At 32.1% G+C, this 12,863-nt stretch overlaps 1 protein-coding gene across 10 annotated transcripts in view; it reads left to right on the top strand.

The window, feature by feature from the left end:
• The window catches only part of LOC127718791 (myosin light chain kinase, smooth muscle-like), a 78,791-nt gene that overhangs the window by 27,257 nt on the left and 38,671 nt on the right, over positions 1-12,863 (top strand). For all 10 annotated transcript variants that reach the window (XM_052224850.1, XM_052224843.1, XM_052224845.1 and 7 more), the window contains 3 exons: positions 5,480-5,578; positions 7,430-7,648; positions 11,948-12,220. In XM_052224850.1, the coding sequence (XP_052080810.1) occupies positions 5,480-5,578; positions 7,430-7,648; positions 11,948-12,220 (591 nt within the window). The remainder of the gene's footprint in view (positions 1-5,479; positions 5,579-7,429; positions 7,649-11,947; positions 12,221-12,863) is intronic.

Genomic DNA, 12,863 nt, shown 5'->3' with positions numbered 1-12,863 from the left:
AAAAGAGTTCAACAAAACTTTGTATTCTTAAAGGAATGAAAGTTAAAACACCATAGAAGGAAAAATCTAAACAATAAATGTATTTATAAACACAATATATGTATTTGAAATTGTTCGTCTATATAGTTCAGCCTGGTATTTTACAGCCATGAGCACTATTTCATTCAACATAAAGGTTGTAACCCTTTCACTACTTGATATGATATCTTTTAAAAAGGAGTTTGGTATAAGAATATATTATTGCAAAGGCGTAGCCTAATTTGTAGGTACAGATTTAATATATAGCTATGTTTCGTAAGTTTCTTGAAATTTTAGTGACCCGAATTTCATATAAATAGAGAATTAGTTATGGTTGAGTAAGAATTCAATTATAGGTATTGTGGTTTGTACACAATGTTTTTTCTTTTGTGAAATAGTTTTCATAACTAATTCATGTTGTTTTGTTAGCATGGTTGATGTATAAGAATACATGTTATGTTACATGAAGGGGAAACTTAACAAAAAAAAAAAGAAGAATTCTTCTTACCATACCCACAAGCTGGATTAGAAAATGGAAAAATGGTTGCCAAATATATTTACAAATTAAGATAGAATTCTTTTTTCTTCTCTTTAATATGTTAGTTTTGGATTCATTTATTTTCATGGATTAAGGAAAATTGTATTTTCATGGGTATTTGATTTTGTGGTTTAGCCCAAGTCTGCATAGAATCCTGTAGAAACTTTGTTTTTTGTTGAATTTTTGAATTTGTGGACTACCTACACAGACCTAATCCATGAAAATTGGTATGTAATGAATAATAAGGAATCCACAGTAAATAATTGTAAAAAGTGGTGATAACATATGGGTTTGTAGTCCTTATTATTTAGCGATGTTCAGATTAACCTCTGGTAACTGTCAGGATGAATAATAGCTAACATGGTTATAGAACTGTTCTTTGGTATACCTAGAATTTCTTGGTCTCAATGTCTAAAAAAAAGAGAAGATACTAATAGGGCATTGAGACTAAAGAATGATGATTTAACAACTATAGGTCACTACACAGCCTTCAACAATGAGCAACATCAATATATGTTAGGTCTTATTGGTTAGAGGAGAAGTAGCAGAAACAGTACGACAGTTCCTATACTCAAAAATTAAACACAAAACATCAGTTAAATGATCTATCATTTAACTTAATGGTAAAACCAAGAGATTGATGGTTCTTTTAGCTAAAGTATTTTGGAGAATAAAGCCTAAAAGGTCAAAAAAGAAAGATTGATATTTGTAATTTAATTTTTGCTGAAAGATAGAAGCATTAAAGCTGAATAGGTCTTCTTATAATATATTAATAGAATATTGATCTGGTGTTTGAAAATTCATTGCATGGTTGAGGGTCTGGATGGGGGGCTTCATTTCTGTATTCTTTAATTTTTTAGGTCTAAGAATTATTTCAAGGGGGAAAATGTGTTTATAAACTCTTGAATGAAATATAGAAAAGTACAACACAATAAAGAAAGGTTATTTTCCCATCTCCAGTAGTGAATTTAATGGGCCGTATAACAGTGCAGAAAATGTATTTGTTATTTAAATCCTATTTTTGATGTAACTCAATACAGAAATTGTGATATTCAGTGACAGTAAATGATTAATATAATAGATTTATATAAATTTTATTATGCTTCAAAGCGATTATAAAGAATTGACCTTTTCAAGGTTATCAGATATGGTACTCGAAATGATGTAAAATGTATTGTAAATTTGGTTTTAATCTGAGATAGAGAGGACAAAAGTTACAGACAGATTTGTTGCCTATAACCAGCATTGTTAAAAACTTTTGATTAATTTGTTTTTGTATTGAATAATAGGATGCCATTTAAGACCTACTAGGTTTTTAAGTTTTATGATATAACATGCTCCTTTCACTGCAGTTGAATTTGCAAATTATTGTTGAGTATTTTGTGATTTTCCTTACCTTTTATCTCCACATACTTTGTTACCTGAGGTCTGTTGTTAGTTGAGTCAGAAAATTTTTGTTTGGGCGATTTACTTTTATAGTAAGCTAAGGAAAAAGTCAGTTTGGATAAATTAGCTGTATTTCCAATTCTAATAGAAAAAAGTCATATTAAATTCACTATCTTACAACATGACCTCCAGACCTCTCTGGCAATATTGTCCTCAAACTTTTAGGGTAAAAGTGAAAAATTAGCTGTAGTTACCTTAAAGAAATTTGAAAAAAAGAGAAGTGAGCATTTTCTATTTTTCAAATAGTATTCTTTTCAATATGGATATACATGTATTCTTTATGGAGCATTCTGTAATAAAACTAGTTTACTCTTCTGACTATTTAGTACTGAATGATTGTTATCTGTAAGCTTAAAAATCTAGTGAAAATATTTCTTACATATTCAAGTCAAGAACAAATTTTTAAATTAATCAGGAACTCTTAATGCTGAAATGTTTGAACATATTTATTATTATATTTTTTTTTATAAAAGAACATCAATAAAACTTTCATGAATGTAATTAAAAGAAATTTCCCATACACGTATTTCCTTTCCAATAATGTGATGAGAATTTAAATGTGAGTTCAGATTAGTGCAAAACTTATTGGATTTCAATTTGAAATGACAAAAAAAATCGTAGCCAAAATTTCTGAATTTGCACAAAAACTAGGTTCTATAAAGAGGGTGGCCAAGAGAATAGGCATCAAATCTTTATGTCCACTTAATAAGACAGTATAAACATGTTGGTTAAATTTTCCTTGTGAAGAGATGTTGGAAGGATTTTTCATCATACAAAATGCATGTGTTGACAGTTTTCCTTGAATTTTTAAAATTGAAAAGACTTAAAACAGTTGAAGGATAGGAATTGTACAAAAATATAAGTCCAGAATTATGTTTTCAGACATATTGTCCTAACCATTCTTATATCATTAAACCACTTCTGCTTGATGACCAAACATCATACTGCACTTAAATGCAGATTAAAGAGTTTCTTGTCTGCATGAGGTAAAAGAAATCAATAGTAATGTCACTAATACATTTTATTGTACAGAGTAATAACTGTCTTCTGGAATATATCTTTTGTTATGGTCCCATTCTTTGTGGAAATCCTGTCCATTTCATGATTAAATTAACAATTAAACTGTATTACATAATTACCTGTAAGCATATTGTATATTTATTGGTTTGACATTTATTCTATGTTTTAAACATAAGGCATCAATAAAAGATGGTTTTACTACTAAGAATGGACTATGAAGTCATATGGTCACAACTTTGTTTGGATAAATTATAGGACTGGTCTTTTTGGCAGGTGAAAGTGACTGAGGACATTTCTTAACTTTCAAGACTATTTGGGTGTTTTCCACTTAAAAATTTGGAAGAAATTTAGGTCAGAATTAAGCTACAAGACTATGTGAGGCCAAAATAAACATTTTCTTATTTCTATATGCAATCATTTTGAGGCAATGTAGTAATAAAATTAGATTTGATATGAACATACCAACCAACCAACCAGCCAACTAACAATGCTGTATTTCTAATAAAAGTAAGGAAAGTTATTTTAATGTCTGAAAAATATTGGACCTATTTGGTTATAGCATCGATGGAAAAGTATTTTGGTTCATGAGGTTTGTAATAGCATTGTTGGAAAGGTATTTTGGTTCATGAGGTTTGTGGCAGCATTAGATGAAAGGTATTTTGTTTCATGATGTTCGTGGTAGCATTGGTTGAAAGGTATTTTGGTTCAGGAGATTTGTGGTAGTATTGGTTGGTTCATGAGGTTTGTGGTAGCATTGGTGGAAAGGTATTTTGGTTCATCAAGTTTTTATGCCCCTGCCGCTAGGCATCGGGATATAAAGTGTTACCAATGTCCGTCTCGTCTGTCCGTCCGTCCCAAACTTCCACAAAAATTGGTTTCCGTTCTCTAACTTTAGTTTGCCTTAACCAAATATTATGAAACTTATACACAATGCATATTACCACAAAACAAAGATCAAGATCAAAATTGGGTGGCGTCACTTCTACCGTTCATGAGTTATGCCCCTTTATAAACATAAAAATTGCTAAAACTTGTTTCCGTTCTCTAACTTTAGTTTGCCTCAACCAAATGTATGAAACTTATACACAATGCTTATTACCACAAAACACAGATCAAATTCGAAATTGGGTGGCGTCAGTTTTACTGTTCATGAGTTATGCCCAGTTATAAACATAAAAATTGCTAAATCTGTCTTTTCCGTTCTCTAACTTTAGTTTGCCTCAACCAAATATTGTGAAACTTATACACAATGCATATTACCACAAAACACAGATCAAGTTCAAAATTGGGAGGCGTTACTTCTACCGTTCATGAGTTATGCCCCTTTATAAACATAAAAATTGCTAAATCTGTTGTTTCCGTTCTCTAACTAGTTTGCCTCAACCAAATGTTTCATAAACTTATACACAATGCTTATAATCACAAAACAGTATTAACTACATGAATCCTGCATCTGTATGTGGAAGTTGACTCATGCATATTTACAAGTGGGGGCATCTGTGGCCCATAGACACATTCTCCATTTATTTCACGATTGTCTTGTCCTTGATTATGTGAGGGAATATAAGTGTTTTGTGGTAACCTTGTTTATTTGTCATTCCATGGTATGGGGTTATTTAAAGGCATAAGTCTACCCTCAAATATTTTTGATTAAGAAAATAAGTAAAGATAAGTAGAAAACAGAAGTGTCTGAGACAAGCTTCATATTTTAAAATGATATTTTTTTTATACCGAATGGAGGTTGATTTAAATTTGCAAATGGTGTCAGGTTCAAAAACTAGTAGTTCAAGAAGTTCCGGTTATTTCATTCATCCCACATTTCAAACAATGCCATCATACATGTCTTTTTACAATTAAGACATTTCCCAAGTGACATAATAAAATGTATTACATACCTTTCATGACAAAATTAGTAATTCATTACCCTGATTGCAATAAATTTATCTTCTAATCAATATTTCTGCTATTGAATAACATCTCAAAGAAGATGGATTCTAAGCCATGTTACATATGTCAAGTCTTGGGAGGTAATATTCTTTTCTTTTATTTGAGAAAATTCAAACTTTTAAAAATTTTAAATTTTTTACTGACTAGTAGTTGAAAGTTTGAATTATTAGACTGTTGAAGGTTTGAATTATTAAATAAAAATATCACAAGAATTTTGGGATTATTGTTATTTAGTATCATATGATGGGAGAAACTTATAGTAAAAATATAATAATTCTATTAAAGGTTGGATTGATAGCTATGATGATATTTTTTATGATAGATTTTCAAAAGTTTGAATATTTTATGATGCTTTCAAAGTTTAAACATTATATGAATATGGCAAAGGGTTTATGAGACATATAGCATAATATATTTTCAGCCAAAAATTAATGTATGCGTTTTTATGTGTGTATTGTTCATTCTTTGTTCTAAGCTACCCATTTACAATTCCAAAATTTTTATTTTCAGCTCCAGGAACAAGAAGCATTCCTCCAAAGTTTGTGAATCCTTTATCAGATCAGATCCTTTGTGTTGGGGACAATCTGTTGTTAGAAGCAAAAGTTACAGGTATACTATATGACAGGTTTTCTATTTTTGTGTTTTACTAGCAACTTCTGAGATTTTCAATTCAATCAAGCCTAATCTGTAATAATTTGTACCTGTTTACCAGACTAAGACCATATAGAAAACTGCAGGCCCTGGGTTTACAGGCTTACCTAAATTTCAATCACTTGTGGCAGGTCATTTACTTTCAGAATAGAGTAGTTATGTTTTTGTAGCTCTCTTAAAAATAATGTAATAACATTGATAGCGTATAAATTTCCTCTGATTTTAATCATCATCTTAAAAACCAGTAAACAGAACCCTGTTTTTTTTTAAATAATATTTGGCTTAATTATGAAGAAAGATTATTTGTACCAATTTTTTATGAAAAAATGATGATTTTTTTTTTGTCTCTCCTTAACCAAGTTGAAAAAGTTAGACTTAGGAGTATTTTAGCCGTAAAGAAATGCTTATGATTATATTTTGAAACAACAAAGTTTGCTATTTCTGCCTAAAAAGATAGAAATGTCCAAAGCAGAAATTTAAGTAAAAATCTCAAATTTGGACCTCATTTATCACTAAAAGTACATGAAGGTCTTATTAGTCTCCTACCGACGAAGTCGAAGGGGACTTTAGGTTTGCACTCTGTCCGTCTGTCCGTCAGTCTGTCCATCCGTCAGTCCGGCAAATCAGCTTTCCACACTTTTTTTCTTTGTTCTTGAAGATATTGATTTGATATTTGGTATATAGTTTTGCCATGACAAGTTAAAGATCAAGTTCGAATTTTGTTCCGGTCTGAAAATTTAGTCCAGAGTTATGGACCATAACTCTGGACCATATCTAATGTTAGAGTACTATGTTAAACGATATTTCTGTACAAAGGGAGATAACTCATTTTTTAAAAGACATTCTTTGGTTAATTATTTGAAGAATTTTTTGGCAGGTTTGTTTGTTATTTTGTATAAACTAATTTTCTGAATGCTATATATATATAAAAAAAATTATGAAGTGAAATCCTTTAATTAGATAATAATCTATTTTTACTATGTATATATTACATTACATTGTGTAGATAAAAATTGTTGACATTTTATAGATAAGTTACAAATCTATATTAATTTGTTACAAATAAAAGAAAAGATATTTGGAACTATTTATTATATTTGATTATAATTTGAAAATAGATATACACTGTATTACATCATATCTAATTTTAGAGAACTATTAATCATATCTAATGTTAAAGTGTTTTCCACACCTTTTTTCATCATGCTTGAAGATATTGATTGATAATTGGTATATAGTTTTATCATGACAAGTTATACAGATCAAGTTCGAAATTTTGTTTCATTCTGATAATTTTGTGCAGAGTTATGGTCCTTGGACTTGAAAAATTCACTCATTTAATCAGTTTTCCACACTGTTTTTAGTCATGCTTGAAGATATTGACTTGATATTTTCTTTTTGTTTACACCATGACAAGTTATAAAACAAATTAGCTGTTTGTTATTTTTACCCGGTAGGGGACTATGTATTGCCATGCAATACTCTCAGAATGTTTGTTTTATAACAAATTATAATTAATCAAGAAAATAATAAGCTTGGAAGAAATTTTCTTAAAAGCATCACCGTGGGAGCACAACTGTATTGTATGTCCCTAAATATTTAATTGTACCGGTAATATTAGAATATTAATGAAAAAAATTTAATTGGGCTTTACAAATTTTATGAGATATTACAAAAAATGCAGTTAGATTAAAAACTTTTCCAGTAACTTTTTGTGTGTTGAAAAGACTTTGAAAGAATCAGAATTGTAATAATTGTATACAACTATGGTTTCAATGATATTGAGATGAAGGCTATTTATATTTATAGGATATCCAAGACCTTCTATAAAATGGTACAAAAACCAGCAGGAAATTAAAACTTCAAGAGTGTTAAGGACAGAGTTTGATGGATCAACAGTACGTTTAATTATGGAGAATGTGGACCTGTCAGATTCAGACTCGTATAAATGTATAGCAGAGAATGAAGCTGGTATTGATCAGATTAAAGCTAAGGTTACAGTCCAAAGGGAAGTAATCAGAAAAACAGGTAAGAAAACAGTAGAGGAATAAAATTATTTTCGCTTTTCTGCGATATTGTGGATTAATTAGGGCCCCGTCAAATGGCGGACGCCCTATAGTGATCAGTCTGTCCGTCCGTCTGTCTGTCCGACTGTCAGTCAGTCCGTCCGTCCGTCCGTAACAAATTGTGTCCGCTCTCTATATCTAGAGAACCGTTATGATTTCAAAGTTTATACTTGACATGTATATTAACCAACATCAGAGGGTGTGTCATAATGTATGTACAACTTCCTAGGTCAAAGTTCAAGGTCAAAAACTTTGGTTTTAGTTGACAACCCCATGTCCTATGGTAAAGATTGTGTTCGCTCTATATCTTGAGAACCGTTATGATTTCAAAGTTTATACTTGATATGTATATAAACCAACACCAGAGGGTGTGTCATAATATATGTACAACTTCCTAGATCAAAGGTCAAGGTCAAAAACTTTGGTTTTAGTTGACAACCCCATGTCCAATGGTAAAGATCGTGTCCACTCTATATCTTGAGAACCGTTATGATTTCAAAGTTTATACTTGATATGTATATAAACCAACACCAGAGGGTGTGTCATAATGTATGTACAACTTCTTAGATCAAAGGTCAAGGTCAAAAACTTTGGTTTTAGTTGACAACCCCATGTCCTATGGTAAAGATCGTGTCCGCTCTATATCTTGAGAACCGTTATGGTTTCAAAGTTTATACTTGATATGTATATAAACCAACACCAGAGGGTGTGTCATAATTTATGTACAACTTCTTAGGTCAAAGGTCAAGGTCAAAAACTTTGGTTTCAATTGACAACCCCATGTCCAATGATAAAGATACAAATTTTTTACCACACATTATTCACAGCGGGGCCCACAGAGATGGCTCCCATCTCAATGATATCTAGTTTATTTTGGTGGGTACCATTATTTTTCGTTGATTTAAGAAAACTTGTATTTCCCTGGATATTGGATTTCATGGTTTTGAAAAAGTCTGCATACAAACCTATAGAAAATTTTTACTTTGTTGAACATTTAAATTCCTGGTTTATTAATACTCATGAAATCTATAAAATTGTTATCCCACCAATAATGATAAATCTACAGTACAGTATCATCACATCGTGTAGAATATAATCTAAGGGGGGGGGGGGGACTGTGGTACAGAAATAATATCTTGGACTTCTCTTGTTCCACCAATAATGATAAATCTACAGTACAGTATCATCACATCATGTAGAATATAATCTAAGGGGGGGACTGTGGTGCAGAAATAATATCACTTGGACTTCTCTTGTTCCACCAATAATGATAAATCTACAGTACAGTATCATCACATCATGTAGAATATAATCTAAGGGGGGGGGGACTGTGGTGCAGAAATAATATCACTTGGACTTCTCTTGTTCCACCAATAATGATGAATCTACAGTACAGTATCATCACATCATGTAGAATATAATCTAAGGGGGGGGGGGGACTGTGGTGCAGAAATAATATCACTTGGACTTCTCTTGTTCCACCAATAATGATAAATCTACAGTACAGTATCATCACATCATGTAGAATATAATCTAAGGGGGGGGGGACTGTGGTGCAGAAATAATATCACTTGGACTTCTCTTGTTCCACCAATAATGATGAATCTACAGTACAGTATCATCACATCATGTAGAATATAATCTAAGGGGGGGGGGGGGGACTGTGGTGCAGAAATAATATCACTTGGACTTCTCTTGTTCCACCAATAATGATAAATCTACAGTACAGTATCATCACATCATGTAGAATATAATCTAAGGGGGGGGGGGGCGACTGTGGTGCAGAAATAATATCACTTGGACTTCTCTTGTTCCACCAATAATGATAAATCTACAGTACAGTATCATCACATCATGTAGAATATAATCTAAGGGGGGGGGGGGGGACTGTGGTGCAGAAATAATATCACTTGGACTTCTCTTGTTCCACCAATAATGATAAATCTACAGTACAGTATCATCATCTCATGTAAAATATAATCTAAGGGGGGGGGGGGGACTGTGGTGCAGAAATAATATCACTTGGACTTCTCTTGTTCCACCAATAATGATAAATCTACAGTACAGTATCATCATCTCATGTAGAATATAATCTAAGGGGGGGGGACTGTGGTGCAGAAATAATATCACTTGGACTTCTCTTGTTCCACCAATAATGATAAATCTACAGTACAGTATCATCATCTCATGTAGAATATAATCTAAGGGGGGGGGGACTGTGGTGCAGAAATAATATCACTTGGACTTCTCTTGTTCCACCAATAATGATAAATCTACAGTACAGTATCATCATCTCATGTAGAATATAATCTAAGGGGGCGGGGACTGTGGTGCAGAAATAATATCACTTGGACTTCTCTTGTTCCACCAATAATGATAAATCTGCAGTTCAGTATCATCACATCATGTAGAATATAATCTAAGGGGGGGGGGGGGGGGGGGGGGGCTGTGGTGCAGAAATAATCACTTGGACTTCTCTTGTTCCACCAATAAAGCTTACATTGATTGGGGTACACAATTTTGGTGACATGGTGAAATTCAAATCAGATATTCCCATGAATATCCTTTTTATATTGGATACAAATTTTATTAAGTCTGATACAGACTTTTCGTAGGCAAAGTGCTTCAACTGATGTACTACACAGAGGTGCCAAAAGGCGTCATTATGGAGTAAACGGGGGTGGCATCAAAAAGCGTCATTATGGAGGAAAGGGGGGTGGCGTCAAAAGGCGTTATAATGGAGGAAAGGGTTAATCAGAGAGTAACACACTATAGAGAACAAGAACATTTCAAAGCCTTATTACGAAGGGTTTCATTGCCATTTAAATTTAATAATTAAGATATAGCAGTGGGACATTTTTGTGTTTCAACTTTTGTTGAAGTTATACCTGGAATCTTTCTATAATACAAATCATAAGAAATATTTTTAAATTTTAGAAAAAATTAGTTAGACAGCATAAGCTGAAAAGGGGGAGAACTATTAGTAAATTTATCATGTGTAAATAGTTTTATCTTAATATAAAAAACAAAAGAAAAATGTGCTATGTAAAAATGTTAGAATAAATTTGGTTAAAATTCTTAGATTATTGAATTTTACTGTAAATACATTTCCACTAAGTCATGTGTAGTACAAGTGAAATAAACGTGTTGAAGGCAGTCACTTAAAAGTAGAAGTAGAAGTAATGAAAAAGTACAAAAAATAAAAAAGAAACCAAAAGGGTAGATTTGAAAGGGGAGGCTTAATTCAGAGAGGGGTTTAATAATAATAACCCCAGAAACTTGCATTGGATTGGAACCAGTCTAGCATATGTGGTCATATATAGTGAGAGGAGTGTCCTTACTAGTTTATGTCGAGGTCTTTTATACCATTTAAAGAGAGGGACATCCCTATCAATTTTTATCTTGATAGGTCCTAGGTCAACTAAGATTCAGTTAATAATAATACTAAGAGTGAAATCTGTGTACAATAGTGATAATGCCATACAATGACAGAAAGATCTCTATCTTACATTGTAATGAAATAGAAAAGAATGAATGGACTGAATCCATATTTTCCTAATTATCCTCTTTCAAGGAGGACATTGTTGTCATTATACCAATATAAAGCTGTTGCTCGCTAGAAATAAGATTAGGACATAGGGTAGGTATTATGAGCTTGCTCAGTAAGGTTCTTCAAATTAATAGATTATTAAATTTAAGGCTAAATGTGTAAAAGGAAACAAATTGTAGGAATCTATTTTTGTTTATTAATAGATATTGTGTAAATGTTACATGTAACGGAAATGAAACAAATTGTTCTTTTCCTTCCTCTTGTTGGTTGGTAAAGAAAATTTAAGTGGTTATGCTTAAAATACTACTTGATATGGAGCTAATACATTGATATACACTGTAAGTAGGGTTATAAGATAGACCAACCAATGTAAAACCAGGGTTCCTGGTCTTATAGTACAATTTTATGAATTACTGTTTATAAAGTAAGTTATTCTTGTTTGATATTATCAAACTTTCAGGATTATTATCACAATTGTTGTTATGCTTTTGAGCATTGATAAGATTCATGGAATTTTTATCTGTTAGAAAGGGAGAGGCCTCATATGAAACTTAAATAACATTAAAAGTGTTCCGTATTTGCCAGTGAGTATGATGTTTCAAGTTCTCTTACTGCCATTGATATAGAACATGCTTGCAATTTCCTATTCTTAGAAGTTATTTTATGAATAGGATTTTGATTTTAATTAAAGATTTTATTTGGTTTGTTTAGATGATGGTACAGAGGTTGTGCAACCGTCCTATACACAGCCATTATCTCCAGTAAATGAGAGGTCAACATTAAAACCTGAATCTGCTACTAAATTATCATCACTCAAAAAGTCACATGATGTATCTGTACGCTCCACACCAAGATCTACTGTAGAAAAACAACCAGCATTACCTTCAAGAGAAACCAGCAGGGAACCACCTATCTTTGTACAGGAGCTGCAGGATATCAGGGTGAAAACTGGTGAACCAGTTGAACTTTTGGTTGAGGTCAAAGGTAAGAATGTTTATCTTATTCTAAATTCTTAGAAAAGCAATCAGCTTCTGAATGTCAATCAGGACCTTGGTGGTAGAATGGTAAAAGTAATTCATCTACTGTATCACTAGCCTGTCAAAACTGAGGTTGTGAGTTCAAACACCACATGTGAAAGGTACATTTGACCCCAATCTTAATTGACTAGGAATTTTCCTGCCAAAGGTCAGTGGTTATCTCCAGCTTCCTCAACAAATAAACACTGGCCACCGTGAAATAGCCAATAGAGCTGAAAGTGGCATTAAACACCCACACTCAATCAATCACAATAATGTTAAACTCAATTAAGGTAAACAGACATGGTCAATAACATTAACAATTAAGGTAAACAGACACGGTCAATAACATTAACAATTAAGGTAAACAGACATGGTCAATAACATTAACAATTAAGGTAAACACACATTGTCAATAACATTAACAATTAAGGTAAACAGACACGGTCAATAACATTAACAATTAAGGTAAACAGACACGGTCAATAACATTAACAATTAAGGTAAACAGACACGGTCAATAACATTAACAATTAAGATAAACAGACACAGTCAATAACATTAACAATTAAGGTAAACAGACATGGTCAATAACATTAACAATTAAGGTA

This window comes from Mytilus californianus, unplaced genomic scaffold, assembly GCF_021869535.1.
Source record: "Mytilus californianus isolate M0D057914Y unplaced genomic scaffold, xbMytCali1.0.p SCAF_10, whole genome shotgun sequence".
In the NCBI taxonomy this organism is placed as follows: domain Eukaryota; kingdom Metazoa; phylum Mollusca; class Bivalvia; order Mytilida; family Mytilidae; genus Mytilus; species Mytilus californianus.
Note: the sequence above shows the minus strand (reverse complement) of the source record. Positions and strands in the feature narration are given on the sequence as shown.